Raw genomic sequence first — 25,117 nt, forward strand, 5'->3', positions numbered from 1 at the left:
ACGCTTCAGATATGTCAGTCACTCACACACACACACAGAGACTCAATCACCCACAGAAGCAAATACACCTAACAGACCACCTTTATTGCAACGTTTAACTAAGAAGTTCTGATAATTAGAAATCTGATTTGTGATGGAGGGTCTGAAAGTCCGCGCAACACCTCCCTGGACACAACTTTGACTGTAAATGTTTTGAAAATGACTTGACTCGTAAACATGTTTCAGCAAAGTAATTTTGTGTTTTGCACTGTTTAGACTACAAAACTGCAGCCATTATCTATTTTTTTGCTGTAAGGACTGCAGTAGGAAAAGTATTTAGATCTTTTACTTTAGCTCTGCAAAAGTCTCTCAGAATTTTTCAGTAAGGCTATGTTCAGAAGATTGTGGTTTCCGTTGGCTTTCCAGCGCAGAAACTCTAGTGAAGATAATTACTTCTTCTGAAGTGTCACTTTTTTTTTTTTTTTAATCCTCTGTGTCCTCCTCGGCTACTAGCAACTGCATGGAGCAAGGGCGGTCACAAAAAGCTTGTATCATGAGGATGCGCCAACAGTTTTCTTATCATTACTTAATTCTTCATGGGGGCGGCAGAGACTATGCCTTTATGGAGCCCTGAATTTAAATTGTTACCAAAGTAAAAGTACAGAAGTATTATCAGCATGTACTCTAAGTATTAACAGTAAAAATACAGAGACAGACTGTGCCCTGTTGGGTTTTGCTTTTAATTGTTGTAAGGATATTGTATTATAGACTATGTATCATGACTTTGGTCATCCCCTGAGTTTTCCTCTGGCATCACCATGAGGTCGATGATTTTTGCTTTAGAGTGATTGATTATTGGCTTGACATTTAGTACAGACATTCATTTCCCCCTATGAGTGTAATTTTAATACCTTTGTGATCCCTTGATTTTCCATCTAGCGCCATCAAATTTCCAATATGACCAATCCTTTGGTTAATGAACAAATGCCTTTGGAACCAATGCCTTTCCCATCAGCCTCAGCTAAACTTTGTGCTTAGTGCAAATATTAGCATTCTAACTGCACACTCAACGTAGATGGTGAAAACATTATACCCGCTTAACATCAGCATGTTAGCATTGTCATAGTGAGCAAGTTAGTTTATTAGCATTTGTTGCCTGAGCCTGGTCTCTAGTTGCCTTCTTATTCGACTGATCAATATTTGGGTCCCACACAGCTATGAAACCCGCAGCAACAATAAAAGAACAGTCTGTTAACAATGTCTGGCATTTGATTGGTGAGAGTATTATAGAAATTACCATCAAAAACATTAGGAGTATAAGCTGACACACATGCAATGTTTCTGGCACCAAACTCTGGAGATCACAATCCTGCCTCTGTCATCTGACCAAGAGGACAACACTTTATGTGGGAGATTCTATTTGACAACAATGGCCATACCTTTTGTGTAAAGGAGTCTACTGTAATTCAGTCCGCCACAAATCCAAATTAAAAATGAAAGATCACCCATTACCAAAAAAGCTGCGTTCTAAATGAAAGTACATGTGGATATTGCCTTTCACTTTGTTAAATCCTAACAATAGTGCATCCACAGTTAAGTCCCTCAACACACAAACTATATAAAACAGATACCAACAACAGACAAGACACTAATACAGAAGGGAAAGAACGGGGGAAACATAGCCAGAGAGGCTAGCACTCAAATTCGGTCTGTGATCAAGATTGGATACAAATTAGAAAAAATGGAACACTAACCCATAAATACCTGGTTGCAAAAGCAACTAGTTCCACAGTAAAGTCACATTCGAAAAAACACTATATTTATACTATATTAAGCTAGGTTGACATAGGATTCAGAAACTGTCTCTGTAATCATATCAAACAACAGTGTGACAAAAATTAGGAAACTTTAAGAGAACAAAACAAACCAACAATTCATGTTCATCAGACAGTTGTTTTAGACCTGATCTTTCCGCCACTGGATATTAGTTTTAAGCACCGCTGTGCCTATAGTTGGGCCTGAAAGAGCCAGTTGCATGGCTGTTGACTCTAAGCCTTATTAGACAACACATATACATAAAGGCAATCAGAGAGCTCAGGTTCCTGGAAAAAAACTGATTTAAAAATGGTACTGAAATCACTTTTGATTTGTTCCACAGTTACATACTATATTTCTTTAAATGCTTTTACAACATATTTCAGATTCCATGCCAACAAAGCTAACTGAAATTGAAATTGAAATTGAAAGTGTAAGAGAGAAAGAGAAATCTCAGGCAAAATCTCTCTCTTCTGTAAGCTTTAGGAGTCACACCTGTTGCCCTGGTGGAGTCACGCATGGGCACAAGATGTTTTACCCGCCCTACTTCTGCTTGACAAGGTAAGCTTAATTTACGACTAAGGGGTTTTCTAATTGTCGGGTTTGTTTGCTGAGCAATTTGTTTTTCATCAGCAAATCCATAGAGAGACCCCTAGTGTTGGAAACTTACAATTGCACCCACAGGTCCAAGTGTGGTGTTTATGGTGTGTTGATGATCCTCTGTAACTCCAGTGTGTTTTGGGATGAGTTTATAATAGACAGAAAATAGACACCAAGGGACAGGTTGGACGGGGTGAATCCTATTCAGCTGCAAACTCTCACAACTCTGGTGGTTTTCATTTGATTTGGCTGTAAAGTGGATTTTTCCAGAATGCCTCATGGAAGTCCTCCAAAATTAACTTCCTGGATATTCTACAGGGCCTCTATGTCTACATCTATTCTCATACCCAAATGGTACTTAGGCCAACATTACGGTGGTGGTGTGATTTTTGTCGGGGTAGGATATAAATATATAGAGATATCCATATAGTAAATACAGTAGAGAATCATAGAAAAGTGGAAGAAAATAAAAACAAAACAGAGAGACGGTGTATTACATTTCTTTTAATGACAATGTTAGTGTCAATTCTAGTTAGGCAGTGGGAAGAGAAAAACCTGCAATGACTGCACTAGGGGTCACAAGATTAATGTAATGTGTCTTGAGATGATAAACAGAGGACAGAAAAAAAACATATTAGCTACACAAAGTTATGACTATTTTTCCTCTTTTTCTTTCTTGTAATAGTTTTTCCACAGTATCAGTGCCTTACTTTGAGACACAGTTTTCTCATTAATAAAAAATGGATAAAATGTATTACAGTATGGAAAAGGGATGTGCTTTATTAGTCCACCTCCTTCTCTGGTCTCTCCCTCCCGTCCTCCCTCTGTATCTCTCTCCGTCTCTCTCTCTCCGAGAAAGAGACCATTGTTTCTTAATTAATACACCATGTGTTGGGAGCGCACATGACTGAAGGAGGTGCAATGTACGAAAGAGTAATACCTGACGATAACCCCCCCATACGCCATCAATTAGGAGTTACAAGGAAAGTAAACACTTTGAAAGCTTCCTGTGAAGTCGAATGAGTTGTTAATATTCACGCTTTGAAGTTGAGTGCTCAGTTTTTGTGACTTAGACATGGGCTGAACGGTGTATGTATGTAAGTATGTATGTACAGCAATTAATTGTGTGTGTGTGTACGTGTGTGTGTGTGCCAGTGCCTAGCACAGAGGTAGTTCTTGGCTACTGTTATGGCAGCGAGTACAGGGAAGCAGCCAGTTGAAGACAGGAACTTGGACAGATCTGGCGCATTGGGCTCCACAGTTTACAACTGAAAACAAATAAAGTCAGTGGAGAAAAAGCGACAGGGTGCTGGGCGCATTTATACAAAAGCTCATTAGTGTGAGATCAGGTTGAGGTTTATAGCCAACCTCTCCCCTCTGTGTGCCAACTATACAACCTGTCATTATTCCTCTCTAAGTATAAGCCCCAGACCTACAGCACTGCATATTTGCCCTTAAAGACTTGTTGCTATTTTTTCTTCAGGGAGAGGATAGGAGTGTTTAAAGAGAGGATTTTGTTGCTGTAATGCTACCTCCTGTGCCACAGACTGACATCTGCCCCACACATGGCTGCAGTTTAGTGAGGATGTTCATCATCTGGGGAGCCTTTTGGGCTGCCAGTGAAATCCCTTATATTTCCATTGACCAAATATGTGATACTTGTACAGCATGGGTTCCTCACACTCACTTTACAATAAGTGAACCCTGGTGCCAATCTAAGACAAACTAGAGATAACCAGCAGAGCGAGACTGAGGTGATGGAAGACAAGTTTGGTCTGATGTGGCCAGTGGGTTAAGGCTGGACTCCAGCACGTGTTTGATAAAACCGAGGCCCCCCCCAGCCAAGCCTGAAGGAAACTCCCTATATCTCAAAGCCAGAAGTGATATCATGGAAAAGGCTGACAGTCAGTCAGGTGTGGGAGAGAATCAAAGGGATTACTGCTGCGCTCTCAACATTCAACGATTCTTAGCACACTTAAATTATATTAAGCTTGCTTTCATATAGAATTCATTCTGAGCTTTCCACTTTTAAATGTTGCATAAGTAGTTTATGAAATCAATGATGTAGTTTCATCATTACTCTTTGCCCAGTGATTGTATTTCTTAGAAATATCATTAATATTTGTTAGGAAGGAAATCGCAGGAAATGAAGCAAAGGTCCATTCCAAGTGTTTCCCAAAAGGCCATACAGCTGAAACTCTGCACCTTTCAATGTTCTGTTATTGTAGTATAAACGGTAACAAATGTCTGAAGAAGACAAACATTTTAGAAGCAGCCAGTACAGGGGAGCCCGGGAACTCTCCTCACAGCAAAACTGTTGCTCAGCTTATGTCTGTGAAAGCAAAGCTCTCATTTCCCGCTGACTACTGTGAAAGAGGATCATAAAATTGACTCCATCTGTAATGTTTTGGTAAACTTTCCAGTCACCAGCAGCAGGACGGCATTCCTTCTATTTAGTTCTATTCAAATCTACTTGAAGGCATGTATCGCAAAGCACTAGTCTTTGGGATACATTTGGCTTTGGGTGGATAGTTTTAAAGTCTTGAATCGGGCATGAGTGGCAATATTTGACAGTGAAAAGTGACATATATGCAAAGTTATGGCATAATCTGAATTTGAACATGAATCATGATGGGTATTTAACTTGACCAAATGTTCCTGAACCTTTGAGACATATCTTTTTGTCTCCTTTTGAAAATAATAATAATATTCTCAGGGTTATTTGGACTTGAGATCTGAGATAATGCAGTTAGAACAGCATGGATGGATTTTTAAATGGTGATGTGGTATGTAAAAGACAACTTCCTACAGTTTGTTTCCACTGACCCAAATTAATAAAAAAAATAGTTATTGCAGGTGTGAATAATCAGATAAAAAAAATCCTATCATTTTTAGATTACAGCCTCTCAAGTGTGAGATTTAGCAACTTCTCTCACTCAGTTTTCTTCAAACAAAATTAGCAATTGGACAACACATTGGGCTCTGTTTACACGAATACTCTTTTGGGGGAAATCTTAGAAATATTTGCTCAGACGTGCCTTTCGTTTAGATGGCGACGGTGTTGAGGCTTAGCTAAAAAGTGCTACACACTGCCACCTAACTGCCTGGTGTGTGTACTACATTGAGTTTCACACACTTTTGCGTCACCATATGGTCGTAGATTCCCCCCCCAAAAAAAACGCTTGTCTAAACGCGGAATAGAAAGTGAGAACGCAACAAGACTTTTGCGTTTTCTCTTCAGATTGTTTCCGTCTAAACATAGCCTAAATATAAAATAAATAATTAGTTAAGGCTACTGACTGTTGCCCCGCTTGAAGACCCGCTGACATGAATAATTTGGGAAACAAGATTATGATTACTGTCTACATGGTTCTCTTTGATGTCTCAAGATAGAAGCATGTGTCTTCTCAAGCTGGATGAGAGCATCTGTGTGAAGAGAAATAGATGGTGAGGAATTATTTGAATCCATGACTTGTCTAAAAATGTAAAGGTATTTGAGTTTGTGTGTGTGTGTGTGTTTTATGTGCCTGACTGTGTGTGTATTAGCAAATTTCAGAGCATGAAGTCTCCTTGGGGACTTCCGTTGCTGCTGTTATTCTTTGCAGTGGGATGGAAAGCTTTTCCCAACATCTGCACAACATATCATCATGGCAAAAAAAAGAAAGAGGAGGATACTGGGCTGAAACTTTCCTTTTGGAGAGCCTGTGGATTTCACTTAACAGACCTTTTTTGTCCATGGTATGCCTGGTTTAGCTGAGGAAATCTGAAAAGTTCCCAAAATGAGATTGGTATAAAAAAAAATTGTTAATGTGGTGACACACTTTTCGTCAGAGCAAGAAACACTTGTGGGTCCACTTGACGGCATTACTGGGATCATTAAAATACCATGCAAAGTTGTGGGCAGTAAATCTTTGTAGTACCCAGTGAAGCGACAAATCCTTTGATCAGACTGTTACCGGATCATAAATGTGGTTGGAGTTTTTATTTGACACCTCTTAATCCAATATAGTGGTTTCCAAAACGTTGTGAGAGATGTAGCTTTGCCCATTGAGTGTTGAGTTAAATATAAATCTGGTTGCTTTGTGTCTACAATACCATGTATACTGGTAAGACTATAAACTCTGCACACTGTCATTGTTTTCATCCAGCATGCTATTTGCTCTCCAACTTGAGCTGTCTGGCTGAAAGAGCATCAGATGTAAAAAGACATGGTCATTACAGCTTCCTATCCTTCCCCTACTCCCCTTTTTTTCTTGTTCATGGTTTTACTTGACCTTCTCTTTTTCACCTTATGCCCTCTGTTTTGTTCCTTATTTGCCCTAAACCATAGCAGCACCCCTCTTTATATGCATTCTCTTCTCTCAATTTTAACTAAAACCCCCCACTCACCTCTCATTCCGTTCTCTCCTCTTCCTTCTCTCTCTTAACCTGCTGACCCAAATTCCTTCCTTTTTCTTTTCATCTGTCTCTCATTCCTCCTCACTTTCTCTTCCCCCTGTCTCCAGTCAACCCTCTTCCCCCCTTCGCTATGACTCTTCCACTTTCCCATAACAGAAGAACTAGGGGTGGGAATCAAATGACCAGCTTCTCTCCCTTCACCTGGTCTCAGAGCTTGAGCTGTGAAAGAAAGCTTTGTCCCCAAAACCCTTCATCGCCTCCGGAGGTATGTCCTGTGTTGTCCATACAGGAAAGGACTTTGGTCTGACTGGAATTTTTGGGGCCCATGGGAAAATGTGCGGGAGTCACGGCTTTAACTCTCGTAGACATCTCCTCCCACAGAGCATGATGCGTCATTAGGGTGGAAAAAAACTAAATCTGCAGCTACCTTCGGCTTTACAAAACTTTAGAGTTTCAGCTCATTATTAAGCTGTTGTAAGCTAATGTATCACTTTGGTTCACTATCACTGCTCTCATATTGTTGTATTTGGTCACAGCACAGTTTTTTACCTGATGAACATAGTGGAGCATTTAGCAGCTTAAAAGCTAAGTGACTGTGCTCCCCCCCCAAAAAAATTGGCCCCATAAGTTTTTTGTTCAAGCAGCAATTACAACTCATTTTTGTTTATAGTAGTGACAGACTCTAGTGGACATAATAATTATGACAGGAGCAAATCAGGAAGCAAGGTGATGAAGAATAAGAACAACAATTTCCATGCAAGGAGGTAGGTCAGGGTGGCAGATGGGTCAATCAAACACAGAAGTTATACCCAGGAGATCGGGTTTGCGTCCTGTTTGAAAATAATAGTTACAGGTGAGATTTATCTACTTACCGGAATCACGTCACATTCTGGGTCATGTGCATAACCAGGAGTGAAGTAACAGATTTATTATGAACTGTGGCTGTTACATTCTCTGGTTAGGCTATGAGGACAGAACGCAGGTCTGTGGGTTTTATATCCTGCCATATCTGCTAGAGGCCCTAATTTCTGAAACGCTCCCATTGTAGTTGATGGGAAGGAAAGAAACTATGTATAGTGTCATATGGTTTGGAGGACTTGTTCAGGGCCACATATTTCTTGTAGGAGTTCGTCGAGACAAAAATCTGTTACTGCAAGTTAAAAATGTTGTTTCTATTTTGAGCTTAAAACACCCCCAAAAAAATTACATGACCTAGTCTCGTTTTGCAAGACCACCCACACGCTGCAGAGCACAGTAAGGGTCTGGCTAGTCCCTATAGCATTCGGGGATGGGATAAAAAACGTGCTCTGGTTTATTGTCATTTCTTTAAACCAATCACAATCGTCATGGGTGGCGCTAAGCTCCGCATGGAGCCGTGTATAAAAGTTGGGCGAGAGAATTCAAATTGGACAGTGTTTTGCTAGCTGTCTCAGTTTACCCTGCAGAGATCTGAGGAGCAGTCAACCATAGACCTCATAAATCAACAGGAGTTTAAAAATCCAACACAAAGAAAGTGGAAGGAAACGGACATCGGCAAAAATACACGCATCAGGCAGAATTTCCTGTGGCACCAGAGCAATCCTGGAAGTGATACATCAAGGATATAGACTACGTTGTATGAGCCGACTTATAATGAAGTTATGTGGATTTTGCTGTTTAGATAAAGATTCACAAATGTAAAATGTTGGTGTGCTTTTGGCTGGACTTTTACTACAAAGAACAGTGCTGTTAATGTGAACAGGGAGCAAAACCTGCACTGTAAAATTATATCTTTATCCCTTAAGTCCTTATGTGTCAGAGTCTGCACTGAGGTGAGTTATGAGTGAACGTTTTCACCACAAACATGTCAGGGCCCTTTACTTTTACATGCCTGCCCGTGACCCACAGACTCACTGGGAGAAGTGACCCGGAATAAAACATAGTAAGGCAGGTCAGATGTCCATTTGACACACTCTCTGCAGGGGGGACAGGGGGGGCAGGAGCTGGGTCAGATAGTAAGCAAGTTGGATGAGGCATGATGAGGCACACCAGTCTTTATTTACAAAAGCTTCAACCAACAAACACACACACACTCACTCACTCACTCACTCACTCAGAACGGCATTTTCTGCACATTATGTTCACAGGCACATTTTGTATTAATTGTGGGTACTGAAGCCTCTTTATGTCGTTTTGCTGCAGTAATATTACCCTGTTTGAACAACAGTGTGGTAATCAATCCAATGCAATTAATAGCACAGCATATATTGTTTAGAAAACTTAACTTAATGATAATTTACGCCCTTCTTTTAGGATTAATCAACAATTAATGAATTGTATAGCATAAACAAATGAACTACCAGTATATACAAATTTTATTAAACTTGCTTGAGGGTAAGAGGACATGAGGTTACCACAAAGTGGTATACAGTGTGTACTGTACTGCATACTGGATGATTCAAATGAAGCAATTTCTCTTAAGATCCATTGGGGGAGCTATTGCTACATGAAAGTACATTCCGTTATAACCACCAGGGCTATAACTGACATTGGAAGGGCAGTTCATAATGTAACAGTGCCATGGGGTGGTCCAGTAATATTTCAGTTAATGTGACACATTGATACACAATCAACAAAAACATTGAGTTTAATTTCTGACCTTATAGAAACCTTTTAGCTTTTAGTTGTTCTTTGTTTAATTTCCTTTTCCTCTGTGATGACCCTGTCTCAGTATTAGTCATAATTACAACAAATAACTTCTAAAAGAAAATTAAAGTACAAATAACCCTATGCAAAAAAACAAATTCTACGTTTTTAGCTGGCCGAATAGGCTTTTCTGGTGTTACGCGAAAATCTGTGACCCATCAGAATATGTTAATATAGCGCCACTTGCTGTAAATCATTCAGTGACTTTGCAGGAAAAATCAGGGCATTAATTAAAAACTATATAAAATCAGTGTTCTTTGCACTGTTAGTTTCATTTTCTGTCGCAGTGTATTTGATCATCATGTGAAAAATTACACTGTTTCAGAAATACAAACTTGTAGTTACTTTTGGTATAAGCAGAGTAGTGAGTAAGATGTACTTTAAATATCAAAAGTAAAATGTTTAATGATTGTCTCCCAAAGTTGTTTGTCTTTATAGGAAAAACTTCCTTGATTTGATTAAAGTCATTTTGAGGATTACCTTTTGCAGTACCATCCAGTTGTATCCTGAGCTGACACACTGGTAGCGTGTCACATTTGACAATGTCTTCAGGGCTGGTTTAGTTAACTTGTTTTACATATTTGACCTTCTACATTTTTTCACCCAGCCTGTCAACTATGTTGGTTTTCTCTGATAAAAAGTGGATAATAACATGGTGAAATTGAATAAGGATGTCATGTTTTGTAACTGTTGCACCCTCAAGTGTGTGTGTGTGTGTGTGTGTGTGTGTGTGTGTGTGTGTGTGTGTGTGTGTGTGTGTGTGTGTGTGTGTGTGTGTGTGTGTGTGCGTTTGTTATATAATTTAAAATGACAAAACAGATGTAAGACCTGATGAACAGATCATTTAACCTAATTTGTTAAGAATCTTTTTAAACATTTTGATGGGTACTTGACTGAAGATATTTAGCTTTCAAAATGATGATACAGCATAACAATGCATTTTATTATCTTGTAAAATATCCAAAGTATACTTCAAATTCAGCATTGACATTAAATACTTCTAGTTCCCTCCTGGACAATACTAAACTTACTATTATCAGCATTATTTAATATTTAGCCATTCACATGTCAAGGACAGTCACACGTTTTTTTCAAGGTATATATTCAAACAATATGTGGAAAAGTAAATGTTGCTGACTGTATTTATTTCCACACTCATCTGCCACCCTATCTGCCTCAGCCTTTTATTTGTTTTGCCCAAGATAGATTTTTCAAATCAACATGTTGTAACTCAGGAAAAGTTTAAACTGTTGCAACATCATCTGGTTATTGAACTGCATGAACAAATACTGAAGGAGGATGAATCTAACTTGTTCTGTTCTAACTGGTACGAGCTTAAACACTAAAATATATATTTGTAGATTTCGTTTTCTATACTTTTGTAAAGACATTATGTACACCTCATGTTACCATGCTGTAAGTGACTTGAAACTATTTATCCTTCAACCAGTTCGGAAAACAAGGTAAAAAGCTGTGAGAAAGAAGCACCTGCTGATATTTGTTGCTCTCTCATTGGTCTTGGAGAGAGAGAAATCACGATAAATGCTGTGAGGCAGCTTGTGAGAGTGGCTTTCTTGTTCATCTAGGAAAAGCATGAAGTTGTTTATTCTGGTGGCTCTGTTCGGGCTCGGCCTGGCCCAGCACAACTCGCACTTCAGGCACGGCAGGACAGCAATCGTACACCTGTTTGAGTGGCGCTGGGCGGACATCGCTGCAGAGTGTGAGCGTTTCTTGGGTCCCAATGGCTTTGGTGGAGTTCAGGTATGTACAGTATGGCTAAACATAGGATAGGTTCTAGTCTGGAGGAGAAAACTCAGTTATTTTTCTATTTTGAGGATGTCTATAATCACGATGCATTACAGTACAAAAAAACTGTTCAAAAACATTTACATTTATATTATCCACTGTGTTGTAAACTCAATCATTGAAATGTAAAGGTGTACTCCAGTGATGTAGTATTTCACTACCATAAAGTTGGGGGGCTCACAAGAGGAAAAAAAGATAAATCAAAGTATCAGAAATAGATATATTCTGACTTTTATCATGGATCAAGCTCCAAACACTACTTTTACCATAATGCACACGTACAATGTCTTTTCTTAGCCTGAACAAAAGCCTGATGACGTCATCCTGTTTACTAAGGCTGAGTAGTACTCCCTAGGAAGATTAAACTGAAGTTCATGTGTATCGCTGTCGCTAGAATATTAAATAGAACCCTATTTACAGTGAACTTCAGTCTGTAGACTATTCCTGTGTTAAAAGAGATTGCTATGTGTTCCCCAGATCTCCCCTCCAAATGAACACATTGTGCTAGAGAATCCCTGGAGGCCCTGGTATCAGAGATACCAACCAATCGGCTTCAAACTGTGCTCCAGATCCGGCAGTGAGAGCGAGCTGAGAGACATGATCACCAGATGCAACAACGTTGGGGTAAACTAAAATGATTTAGTGAAAGGCATTAGGAACAAAAGCCTTCTGTGTTTGACAGCACCTCATAAATCTTTTGCCTGGTACAACACAACTAATTCTTACCAGATACATTTCTTGACGCTTAACGCATAAACATCAACAACAGGTTCCCGTCATTTTAGAACTAAATATATTTTTGAAGAGCAAATATCAAGTGAATTAATTAATGCGTCTGTCTTAAGGAATTATCGTTCACTTTTTTGTTTAGAGTATTATACTTCAGTTCCTAGAACATAGTTAACTAATAGTGAGCAGTGCAGCTTTAACATACTACTATCACTTGAGATTAAATGTGCTAAGAAAAGAAGTGAAAGTGAAGAGGGATAAAAGGGAGATGTTGATCAATTGTGTTGCACCTACATCTTGTATCTAGGTCAATATCTATGTGGACGTTGTCATCAACCACATGTGTGGCGCCGGCGGTGGAGAGGGAACCCACTCTTCATGTGGAAGCTGGTTCAGTGCTAGCAAGAAGGATTTCCCCAGTGTCCCATTTAGCCAAGCTGACTTCAATGACCACAAATGCAAGACTGGCAGTGGCGAGATTGAGAACTATGGTGATGTCAATCAGGTAATGAATGTCACTAGAAACACTGATGTAATTTTCAGCTTATTACTGTCATACATTTCACAGCACATTTTCACCCCATTCAAAGATTCATAAAAGGGAGTGTTAAAGGCAGGGTTTGAAACTATTCCAATATATACTTTTTATATATTGTTGTTATCAGAGTGAAACATTTTTTTTAAACAACAATAAATAAATGCTGTAATCCGGTAAAATTGTCCACAAATCACTGTCTTGCGGTCTGCTTGAAAAAAACAATGAAAAGCCTCCTTGCCCCGCTGAGTGTGCTCTACCCCTCACGTGTACGAGCTTGAGCTCAATGTGTCATTGCAGCATTGCTAACTGTATCATATTTGTTATAAACATTGGGTATGATAATATTAGGTGTTTGCATACCAGTGAATGTGGCATGGAGTATAATTGCGGCCCTTTCTTGGCTCTGCTCTGGAGCAGCAATGCAGCAGTGCTCGTGCACGTGTGTGTGCCAGATCCCCGAGGGCAGAGCAAGGGGTTAGACGGAGCCCAGAGGAGATGCTACTTTCAAATCTTGCTTGCTTTTTAACAATACCAACCCTGCCTCTAAGTCAGAAGCTCCCACGTAACACCTGCAAAAAGAGGATGCAGTAATCAGTAACTAATTTACTATTATTTATCATGTATACAGGGGAAATGAATAACCTGATTTCGCTGTGCTCATGTAGTAAACACCATAAAAAGGTTATTCATGTCCAGGTCAACCCACTCATTGACTAATTATGTGACTTTGAGGAGTTTTAAAACAAGAACAACGTATAATTGCAATGTTAAAGTGTATTTGCCACTCTAGGTGCGTGACTGTCGTCTGGTTGGTCTGTTGGACCTCGCCCTGGAGAAAGATTACGTCAGGGGAAAGGTGGCTGACTATATGAACAAGCTGGTTGACATGGGTGTGGCCGGATTCAGAGTGGATGCCTGCAAGCACATGTGGCCCGGTGACCTGACTGCTGTCTACGGTCGTCTGACAAACCTCAACACCACGTGGTTCCCCAATGGCTCCAAACCCTTCATCTTTCAGGAAGTAATATTGAGCACAGAAATCAAGATCACAAACACATGCATAAAGGGTCCAAGAAGACATTACTAGTTGACAAGCACTTGTAAAAATACAGGTACTCCTGATCAAATAGTATAAAAGGATGAATCTGAAGGTGTTCAACTCAAAAAGCAAAAGTATTAAGCTGTTAAAACAGCCTAAGATCTCCAAAACCCTCTCTTCACTCACTACATGAATGTTTATCAGCAGAAATGTGTTTCTTGTTACTGCTGAATTAAAAAACAAACGATAAATCAATCCAAAAATAATCTACATGGTGCAGTTAATTTGCTTTGAATACTATGGAGGATGAGGATTATATGCTGATTTCCCTCTAGGTTATTGATTTGGGAGGTGAGCCCATCACGTCCAGAGAATACTTCCATCTGGGAAGAGTGACTGAGTTCAAATATGGTGCCAAACTGGGAACTGTCTTCAGAAAGTGGAATGGTGAGAAGCTGTTTTACACAAGGTATGTGTCTTTCTGCATGAGATTGATATATTAGAATATGTATTTAACATGACATGACATGAGAGAGTTACAATTCGCTTTGCTGCTCACATTTTTGGATTTCACCAAATGTCTTGCTTACTAGTTTTTGAGAGTGAAAATTATGTGTCCAAACTTGGATGTTTTAGTAGTGAACTCCTGATTTGTAAAATTATAAAACTGTGTGTAGGAACTGGGGGGAGGGATGGGGTTTCATGCCCGATGGCAATGCTCTTGTCTTCATTGACAACCACGACAACCAGAGAGGCCATGGTGCCGGTGGTGCAGCCATTGTTACCTTCTGGGACTCCAGGCTCCACAAGATGGCTGTCAGCTACATGCTGGCCCACCCTTACGGAGTAACCCGGGTGATGTCCAGCTTCCGCTGGAACCGCCACATTGTCAATGGAAAGGTAGATTTTCCTTTAAGCAGGAGCAATGATAACATGCAATGTATAGTGTTCATTTGGAACTACTTTTTATTAAATTCATTAATCCATTATGTTGTAGGATGAGAATGACTGGATAGGCCCTCCCAGCCATGCAGATGGATCCACCAAATCTGTTCCTATCAATGCTGACCAGACTTGTGGAGACGGATGGGTGTGTGAACACAGATGGCGTCAGATCAAGTGAGTCCCTAAAAAGCAAGAGACTGTTACCTTACAGAAAAATAGGATCTTTGGCTTGCTCACATACAGTAGATGTGTAAAATATGTACATTATACTCTCTGATTGTATTTTGTCATATCACCCCTTTAGGAACATGGTTATTTTCCGCAACGTGGTCAATGGACAGCCTCACTCCAACTGGTGGGACAACCAGAGCAACCAGGTTGCCTTTGGACGTGGTAATCGTGGATTCATCGTCTTCAACAATGATGACTGGTAAAGATTATTTGTTAAGTACTCTAACTACTACTGACAAAAAACTAATTTCACCTACTTAAATCAAGCAATAGCCAGATTAACCAAATGTATAGGACTGAATGCAGATACGGGTCAGCATCTTACACACTGTAAGACAACTTAAGCAATAAGTCACAACAGGCCGTAGTACGTTGTAATTATACCAAAGCAAAGGGGAGTTGTGCTGTCTGACGTGAATAATAAGGTTCACCATAAAATAGGCCCTCCAGGTCTGGCTGGGTGCCCTGGTAGCTTAGAGGCGAGAATAAATAACGGCTTCAGTTCCCTGTTGAAAAGAGCTATCTGACGGCAAGGTATAATGGCAAATATAGCGTACACTTAAAGGGATACTTTGCTGATTTATAAACCACTTCTAGCTGTGTCATGGCAGTGTGTGCAGATAAATGGTGTTCAAGGCTTTCCACCGTGGCACCGGCAGAAGGAGCTCCCTGCCGATCGTAGCACCCCGCTCTGTATTAAGGGAAAGGGTAGGCCAACTGCTCAATCCACTCGTCCATAGTTAGGCTACTCAGGACGTCAAAGTTGACCCTAAATGTTTCTGTTTTGTATCAGGTTTGTGAGTCTAATATTTTCTTTTCAGACGTAAAGTGATACTTTTGTGCAAAACAATTAAAACCTCATGGCCGTGGTATACGGTTATTATACATCATGCCATGTCTCGATACAATAGAGAACAGGTAGGCTACTAAAAACTAACTTTACTAAACTTCTATGCTAAACTAAATTATACAGTATTTGTTGTTTGTACATGCTGTCTGTTATGAGGCGCCGTTTGTAAAGTGGCTCGTGCTGAAAATAACAGCAACATTTTGTCACATTTAGCTTTAAATAATGTTAAAAAAACTGGTATGAAGTTTTAAGGGTCACTTTCTTGCACATTTACAACAATATTTGTCAACTTCGAAATATTTTAAATAGTTAAATCCAAATACTAAATGTTATACCTAAATGTTAAATGTTAAATCTAAATGCTAAATCTAAATCTAAATATTAAGGCTAAATCTAAATGTTAAATCTAAATCTAAATCTAAATGTTAAATCTAAATCTTAAATCTAAAACTAAATCTTAATGTTAAATCTAAATATTAAATCTAAATCTAAATGTTGAATCTAAATCTAAATCTAAATCTAAATGTTAAATCTAAATATTAAATCTAAATCTAAATGTTAAATCTAAATCTAAATGTTAAAATCTAAATGTTTTGGGGGAAACTAAATATTTAGCTAATATGCAAATTAAATGCCGGTAACCGGAAGTACCAAAATAAAAGCTCGAGGAGGTCAGTGTATGTTTATAGTGTCAAATAACGAATAACAATCATCTCATCCGGGGAAATGGACTCTTGAACTTGGATAAACGTGATGATAACTACTTAAAATAATAAACACAGTTGGAGAAACTGTATTTGAAGAGTACTTTGAGTTTTTAGTGTCACTGAATGGTGTGGGAATTATGACCTGTAGTCACTATAGCCAGTCACCGGGGGGCGCGCGCCTCACTTTGACTGATCTGTCATGTTCGCTTGCATCAAGGCCAGCTAGAGCCTATCCCCATCCGCCCCCGCCAAGGTACGGTAAGCTACAGTCGGCCATGGTCACACTGCGAAATGTCTAACAAATCAGCGTTAGCCGAGAACATCGGCAGAGCCGTCCTGGTGGCTGTCCAAACTTATTCAACAGCGACAGCCTCGGGGCCACCGCAGGCCACCTCGGTTAGCATGTTTTCCAAATCACGGAGCTAGCATTGTATTGTTGTCAAGGTAGTAGCAAATCTCTACTGGCTAGCTACCGTTAGCTAGTTTAGTTAAGTTAGCCTTGACAACAAGACAATGATTTGGAAAACATGCTTACCGAGCTGGCCTGCGGTGGCCATGGGGCTGTTGCTGTTGCTGTTGAATAGGTTTGTACAGCCAGCGGGACGGCTCTGCCGATGTTCTCGGCTAACGCTGATTTGTTAGACATTTCGCAGAGTGACCATGGCCGACAGTGCCGTGCCTTGTTGGGGGCGGGCGGGGATAGGCTCTTGCTGACCTTAATGCAAGCGAACGTGACAGACCAGTCAAAGTGAGCCCCCCCTTGTGGCTGGCTATAGTGGCTATAATTCCCACACCATTCATAAAAGTGACACTAAAAACTCAAAGTACTCTTCAAATACAGTTTTCCCCAACTATGTTTATTATTTTAGGTAGCTATTTTCACGTTTATCCAAGTTCAAGAGTCCATTTCCCCGGATGAGATGATTTTTATTCGTTAGTTGACACTAAACATACACTGACCTCCTCGAGCTTTTATTTTGGTACTTCCGGTTATCGGCATTTGATTTGCATGTTAACTAAATATTTAGTTTCACCTGAAACATTTAGATTTAGCATTTAGATTTAGATTTAGATTTAACATTTAGATTTAGATTTAACAGTTAGATTTAGATTTAATATTTAGATTTAACATTTAGATTTAGATTTAATATTTAGATTTAACATTTAGATTTAGATTTAACATTTAGATTTAGATTTAATATTTAGATTTAACATTTAGATTTAGATTTAACATTTAGATTTAGATATAACATTTAGATTTAGATTTAGCATTTAGATTTAACATTTAACATTTAGGTGTAACATTAAATATTTGGATTTGACTATTTAAAATATTTCCAAGTTGACAAATATTGTTGTCCCTCAAAATTTCATACCAGATTTTTAAACATTATTTAAAGCTAAATGTGACAAAATGTTGCAGTTATTTTGAGTGTGAGCCGCTTTAAATACGGCGCCCAATAGTCTGTTTGTTACTATTGGCTGCAGCATTGGTTAAGTGCCCAAGACAAATTTCACCGTTATGTGGGACAGTTAAGTTAATCTTGAGCTTGAGGTTTCAATTTTGTAACAATTCACCTTTCGTTTCCTTTCACACTTTCTTTGTAACTAGATCTCAGATTGATGTTTACCAAACCAGATCTGTTGATCTTCTAACCCGTTACTCCTAATTTATAAAACAATTCTGTTGATGCAGTACAGCACTGTCTAAATGTTAGTCACGATACAGTGTTCAGTGTCCACAGTGTAACGCAGAGTAAATATGTTACTGTATTTTTTCTTCTTTTTTTTCATTGTTTTCTATCTGTTGTAAATTTGTATTATTTAATATCCTTTAAATATGTGGTGTGCATTTTTTCTTTCCTTTAAAAATTTGAAAAATATTTATGTTAATATGCAAATGTGTGGCATCATGTACAGCTGTCTTTAATTTCAATGTTAGGTGGGTTCCTTTTACAAGCCCGTAGGTATTTATTTTTATCCCACCTACAGTTTGCATTTTGTCATAAGGAGCAAGATTCCAGATGGGCCCATCTGAGCTCTCATTTTATCAAAGGCAGAGCTTGATATTCAGGGCTTGGTTTACAGCATCACCCTTTCTAGCCACTGGGGGACCTTAGGCAGACTGGGGGAATGTACATTAATGTAAAAAAACCTCAAAGTGAAATTTTCATGCCATGGGACTTTTAAAATTTCATTAGAAAATTCAGCAAAATATGAACAGTTTTATTTTGATATTGTGGATTTTTGAAAAAACTGTGCCTTATCTTAATCTTAAGGGACCTGGATGTGACCCTGCAAACTGGCATGCCTGGTGGCACCTACTGTGACGTCATTTCTGGCCAGAAGATTGAAAGCAGGTGCACTGGGAAGCAGATCAATGTTGGTGGTGATGGCCGGGCCCACTTCAAGATAAGCAACAGAGATGAGGACCCCTTTGTTGCCATTCATGCTGACTCCAAGTTGTAAAGCTATCATGTACAACTTTAAATAAATCTTTCAAATTTTTGAACTTAAATTATGAACTTTTTTACTGATACAAAATGCATGCAAATCATTGCTTTTTGTTTGTTTACTAAATAATGTTTAATAGAAAATGTGCAATGTTGCCTCTGTAACAAACCATTTACTTTTCTATAGATGGTTGGCACATCACATAAGTTTATGTGGAGATCACAGAGTTAGAAAGTAAACTCTAATAATGACCAGAACAGTAATTTGCTTCTCAAACAACATTGGTAAACTTAAGGTGAAGTTGGAAAGAATTTGTAATGGAAAGACTTTCTAAAATGAACTGACTGTTTGCTGAGCGCTGTTCTGTTAGTTACTTTTGCTATCTGCTTTTAGATTAACCAGTTCAGTTTTCACATATGCAATTTACAATGGCATTGGCGCCAGATTTACCACTCAAAATTCTACGATTTCAAACAGACAAAATGACAACTGTCGCTAGATTTTATCAGCTGTAGCTAATATAAGTTCATGGTAAAAAGAAGATACTGTTTCAAAATTGCTTTTAATGTTATCTTACAAATGTAATGTTTGCAAATTACATAATTTGCTTGTTACAGCAATTCTACTATAAGTAGTAAGCTAGTTGGCAGGACATGCTAATGTTTGCAGCTTACACTGGAGCAGGAACATTTTTTACAATTGCTTTTAATCTGACAGTTATGCGGCCAGTGAGTGTTCTGAACAAGACCTGTGATGTCTGTGAATGTCCTTCCTGCATTTTGTATTATTCTCCTCCACAGGGATGACACTTGCCATCACACTGCAGCCACTTCAGTTTGAGTGTGAAGTGCAATGCTGGCGTTGGTCAGTACTGCAGCGTTGGGGCCCAGAGGGCCAATGAGCCAACTCTCACTCCTTACTTCCTCCCTTCCTCTGCCTTTCTTCCTGCCCCGTCACCCTCACTTTCTTCCTGTCTCCACCGTCCCAGCCCACCTACTGCGTCTCCGCCGTCAGCAGCCTCTGGCCCGGTGACACTGGAGTGCCAGCTACCAGATGTCAGCCAAGGTGGTGCATGCCAGAACATTCAGCTCATCTTGGTTGTCATGGCAACGTGACCCATGAGGAGAGAAAACCTTGGAAAATCTTAAATGTCTCATAGAAAGAATAAGACATAGCGATAAATGAAAAAGAGTTGTACGTACTCATTGTAAACCCAGATGAGTCATGCGGTTTGTAATGTGTGCTCACAATAGATGTCTTTAACCACTTTAGAGTGTCGATCAGGTAATTCAGATTATAATAGAAAGCAATAGTAACATATTGGTTACACACATGCATTCTCCTCACTGAAAGTCTATTAAATGTTGCAGTCTTGTTGTGGATTTCTGTTTCATTTAGAGCACTATGGCAAGTGATGAATCTTTGTTCACAAAATGTACCAGCTAGGAAGTCAAAGTGACAGATAGTACAGTAGAAGGATTGCCGTAAACCTTAACGTTGGACTAGCCTCAACATATTGCCACTGCTAAATAATTGACCCTCTCTCCAACTTTTGGTCGGGCAGCTGTGAGGGCCTGTACCTTCCGATTAGCTGCAGAGATGTCAGTGTAGCAGACTGGGGTCTTTGGTCCTGTCATCCTACATGATACTTTGTGACATGGCTGTCAACGATGTCCTCATCCTGTTTCATATTTCATATGGTGCACCAGACCTGCCTGTCACATCACCCAAGGAGAAAGACAGTCATCTTAAGTTGATGACTGCCAGATGAAGCAAGTGAGTTTTTGGATCTATTCAGCTGTCTCTCACTCTGCTCCGAAAAATCCAAAAGACAGTGTAGGTGAGGTTCAGGGAACAGGGGCAACAATGTCAAAATTACAGAATGGCAAATTCATTTTCATTCCTAAATAGTTACATTGCGCTTTGAACGTAGTTTGAACTAAGAAAAAAAGCTGAATTTAGATGGCATGATGACTGATTCGTGCTGATATTTTTGCGGTTATAATGAACATAACATATCATGATTCTATGAGGTACCTGGGTAACATTCAGCTTCATATCACATGGGGGCAGTATTGAAGCAAGAACTATGAAATGCAAGGTTTTCCAAAAAGTCCTCAAGACATTTTCCTCACTTTGAAATGTATTTCTTAACTGCTTGAAATTCACTGCAGAATTATTCAAGATGCAAAAAGAATTCATGATTAATGTTTAATTCTACGAATTGAGCATGAACTATATGTATTGTCAATGAAAGTACAAAACAGGTGAATGATGTATGACCATATTGCTCATACAAACTTAATCCATGCAAAACTGCACAGTGTTTAGCTGTCAGTGTTTTCTCCCAGCTGATACAGACCCTGCCTTCATTGTCCCTTTGTATGATAATAGCATCACATTTTTGAACTAATCATTTTTGACAAAGTGCAAAGAGGTATTGATCGCAAGCTCTTAACAGGAATCTTCATCAATTTTCTGGTCACTGGCAAGTTCTGTCAAGCTTTCAGCCACTTCACCCTATATTGTTTTTCATATTGCCCTTTTTGCCAGATCTCTCTTAAAAAGAGATTTGAATCAATTGGTACAATTTATTTACATAAGGCAAACCAATATTGATTGAATGAGGATGTGAAGCCTTATTTCATGTTTCACATTGCCCAATGATCATCTGTACATTATGCGGAAAATTGTATGTAGTAAGCACATTCCTACACATTCAGTACACTGCCCTGAACCTGAATTAGAAAAAGAAACACACACTTTTCAATTTAATCCTATAAAAGAGAATAGAAAATAGCATGACATTATGTTGATACATTAGTACATTGGTCTGTCAGAGTTACCCTTTTCCAACACCTTTGCTGTCCTTGCAGTGAGCTTATTCATACCCCCCACCAACAGATTATACAGCAGCACACAGAGCGACGTGAAGGTTGGCCTTTGTGTCCTCACACATTTCTCTGCTTTAGTCTTTAATGATATCATTGCCTGGCTAAGTCATCTTTTATAGCTGACACCCCACAGGGTGGCCAATATTTAGTCTGTGTGTGTGTGTGTGTGTGTGTGTGTGTGTGTGTGTGCGTGTGTGTGTGTGTGCGTGTCTGTACCCCGGGCATCCTACGTGACAAACCCTACTTAGCCTTGAATCTTATACCAAGACTCAAATATGTATGGCTAAAATACCATTTTGTGAAAGGGGTGCCGAGCACAACTGTGAAATTGATAATTGAGACAAACTCATTCAGTCGCGGCTCATTTAATATAATGAGCAAAATGAGCTGTTCAATTTGCATACTGATAAGATGCCTCCATCAGGATATATAACCCCCTCTCATAGATATTCACTGTGGATATTACATTTAACCAGAGCACAGATTTACTTTACAAACACACTCAGAGCAGCGCAAACCAAAGCTTTCAATTAGGCCATTGCCAGGTCTTAATCACCGTAAAGACAAATTGGGCAGCTTCAGTCATGTTGCCAATAGAAGTGCCTTAGATACGTGGTTTAACGCAGATTGAAAAGATTGGAAACACACAGCACATTTGGTCTTTGGAAATGTGTTCCAAGATGAAATCCTGTCTATTTCAGCAGCATTTATATTGCATGGGTTGGCTTTGTGATCTTATGTGAGGACCCCTTTCAGGTGTCGCCCTTGTGTTTTCTTTATTGATCCCTGTTATAGCTGTGGAAGTCCCCTGCTGCTTATGTTTGCTCCCTTACATTCTCTCCCCATTCCAGCAGATTCCAATTGCACAGGTGCTCTGCCTGGCTATTTGTATTGCACATGGTGGTATATATGAGACCAAAACAGTGATGGCAGCAGATCTGGATGGTCTGAATCATATGTTTGTGCAGTGACTACAAGCACTGCTGGAGGAGTTGGACCAGGGACGCAGCCCACAGCCTGGTTCCAGAGCCCACAGGCCTGTGGATTGAGACTTTCTGAAAGGGAGCAGATGGTGACATGAATAGTGCAGCAGGTCCTGTTCACCCCCGTTCATGGCTTTGCGTGCAGCACATTACCTCAACAAACGCTTCTCATAATTGATGTCTTGGAATGGCCCCATCATATCTGGATTTTGCAGAGTGGCAGAATCATCAAGGTCATTACTGCTACTTTGACACACTACAGTATAATGTGGGGTCTAGAACTTCATTAAGAGAAGGGGACTTCTTGGAGACTACTATACATATTCAGAATTTGTCTGTCCCTGTGTATGTTCTGTATGTATGCTCTGCTATAGAAGCTGGAGGTTATACTTTATATTGTTACCTACATCGTAGGTAAGGGGCCGGGTCACAGTAACATTTTAATTATACATGGCAGCCTTGGGAAACACATAGCATTACATTTGCATGGCTTGTTTTAGACAGAATATTTCAAAATCTGTTTTGTGACCCAGCTAGTCCAGTGCTTTGCCACGGTATTCCTAGTTTAATTAATTTAAAAAAATAAATAAATTAAGATGAAGTTGAGCATTTTTCTGTTGAAACCATATGGAAATAATGATCCTGAAATCAATTATAACATGGATTTCAGGTTCATTGAACAGTCAAGCCAATTAACAGTCAGTTTACAACAAATATTGTCTGTGCAGCATATCCACTACATCATCTGCACATTCTGCAGATGATAGAGCTGACCTCTTCTTCTGCAGAATGTTGCCTGCCAAAGAAAACAGTCTCTCACATGGCACTGTTGACGCAGGTGTAGCCAAATACCTTTTTGCAATATGGACCATGTACACCTGCTGCTCTACTAAGTGCAATAAATTTACTTTCTGGCTCTCTTTTCAGCGTTGTGCAATTCCTGTAACAATAGGAAACCTATCATACCTATATATCATATCATACCTTGCATGATGGGTTGCCTGTGGCAATCTGAATGATGTCTTGAATACCTCAGTCCTGAACTATGTTAAACTATCTACAGCAATATCTTTTTATCGAACTCTCGGCTAAAAAGCAAAACATTTTAAACTATTCCTTTAACAATCTCAGGCTCACACTAAACTATTTGCAAGATGCAGCATTTTGTGATTAGTTACCATATTTGTTATGAATGCTTTTTACTGTAAGACTATCCTTTTTGTGTATGGTATGCTTGCCATAAAAATTAAATTAGCAGTTAGCTTATTTGCCAGCTTACTTCACTGTCAGTGAATCTATCTATCTATCTGTCTATCTATCTATCTATATATCCATCCATCCATCCATCCATCCATCCATCCATCCATCTATCTATTGTTGATAACTCTTCACTCATGATGCAGCACTACCATACAATGACCAATCCATGGGCTATAGACATGTAAACCCAGGGGAAGATGTCACATTTCCCAGGGATATTAAGGAGCTTCTCCGGATTTAAATCTGCATAGAGGTAATCAACAACAGGCAACCGGCCTCTCCAAGGTGAAGCACTTGTGTTATTTTATTTATGCCCTACCCATCTCCAACCCTTCTCCTTCTTAGTTTCCTCTCCCTGGGGAGCCAGGCCGCTGTGCCCCAGAAAGCTGACGTGCCCAGGCTGAAGGGAGCGGGAGCAATGGGGGGAGATAGGCAGCTTCATGGTCACCCAGACAGAGCCGGCACTGAACTGCATGCAGCAGTTTTCCTCTTCTACGCCAACACACACTTTCTCCGAGCACTTGCTTGACCTTCAGAGACAACAAGAGGGTTTGGTAGGCGAGTACCGACTGAGAAATAAGTCCACTTTTTATTGGAGAGATTAAGGGTCAGGCAAAAGCTGTTTTGAAGTTCTAATACAGTAGTTCACGTTGATAATTATGGTAAGAAAAATGGTCAGGAGCTTAAATTCAGGTTATTCTTTGTACTTTAAAAGTGAAGGGTGAAGGTTTATAAAGTATGTTTAAAAAATACACGTATCTTAAAGGATAAGTAAAATGTCTTTTCTACCCTTACTTCTGAAAGCTGCTCCCCTTTTGGCCAAAGATTGATTGGCTAAGAGCAAGATTGACATGTCAATGACAGCTGCCCGGCCAACTAACCCTGTTAGGCCAATGCAGCCTGACAGCTAGCTGACACCCCAATTTCCTGATGAGCAGCCTGCTGTGCGCCTTTTTAAGGAAAGCTTAAGACATCTTTTCCACCACCCTCCCTGTTGGTCATGCTTAATTTTTTTCTATCACTTGTCATCTGATTTTGCGGCTGTTCACTTTGTTGTGTCAGCAGATGGAGAGGGGGTTAATGACTGGGGGCTGAGAGTGCTTCTGTACACCCCCGCCTTGCAGGACATGTAACTTCAAAGTGTCTAATGGATTAAAGGAAGAGGGATGGGGTAAGTGGTACATGTCTGTGTATGTGTGACTTT

The 25,117-nt window shown here is 39.6% G+C and overlaps 1 protein-coding gene and 2 long non-coding RNA genes across 3 annotated transcripts; 2 read left to right on the plus strand and 1 right to left on the minus strand.

Moving 5' to 3' along the window:
* Positions 1 to 96: 96 nt before the first annotated feature.
* On the minus strand, positions 97 to 19,053 carry LOC117954552. Its single transcript, XR_004658844.1, has 3 exons — positions 18,946 to 19,053; positions 17,932 to 17,936; positions 97 to 108 (listed from the first exon to the last, which is right to left on the minus strand). It is a non-coding gene; the product is annotated as an uncharacterized LOC117954552 (long non-coding RNA).
* Positions 10,668 to 18,840, plus strand: LOC117954550 (pancreatic alpha-amylase-like). Its single transcript, XM_034888440.1, has 10 exons — positions 10,668 to 10,804; positions 11,064 to 11,238; positions 11,761 to 11,907; positions 12,320 to 12,517; positions 13,341 to 13,571; positions 13,925 to 14,058; positions 14,267 to 14,489; positions 14,587 to 14,708; positions 14,839 to 14,964; positions 18,602 to 18,840. The coding sequence occupies exons 2-10, from the start codon at positions 11,071 to 11,073 to the stop codon at positions 18,789 to 18,791; spliced, it is 1,539 nt and encodes a 512-aa protein (XP_034744331.1). The 5' UTR covers positions 10,668 to 10,804; positions 11,064 to 11,070; the 3' UTR covers positions 18,792 to 18,840.
* A 207-nt stretch (positions 19,054 to 19,260) lies between the features above and the next one.
* LOC117954551 lies at positions 19,261 to 20,155 on the plus strand. Its single transcript, XR_004658843.1, has 2 exons — positions 19,261 to 19,636; positions 19,667 to 20,155. It is a non-coding gene; the product is annotated as an uncharacterized LOC117954551 (long non-coding RNA).
* Positions 20,156 to 25,117: the final 4,962 nt, after the last annotated feature.

Source organism: Etheostoma cragini, chromosome 12, assembly GCF_013103735.1.
Source record: "Etheostoma cragini isolate CJK2018 chromosome 12, CSU_Ecrag_1.0, whole genome shotgun sequence".
NCBI classification, from domain to species: Eukaryota; Metazoa; Chordata; class Actinopteri; order Perciformes; family Percidae; genus Etheostoma; species Etheostoma cragini.

Excerpts from the sequence above, each read along its gene's own strand:
- LOC117954550 (XM_034888440.1), top strand. The coding sequence starts at position 11,071 with ATGAAGTTGTTTATTCTGGTGGCTCTGTTCGGGCTCGGCCTGGCCCAG. Across the intron at positions 13,572-13,924 it reads AACCCTTCATCTTTCAGGAA|GTTATTGATTTGGGAGGTGA; the intron begins GTAATATTGAGC and ends ATTTCCCTCTAG. Across the intron at positions 14,965-18,601 it reads GTCTTCAACAATGATGACTG|GGACCTGGATGTGACCCTGC; the intron begins GTAAAGATTATT and ends CTTAATCTTAAG.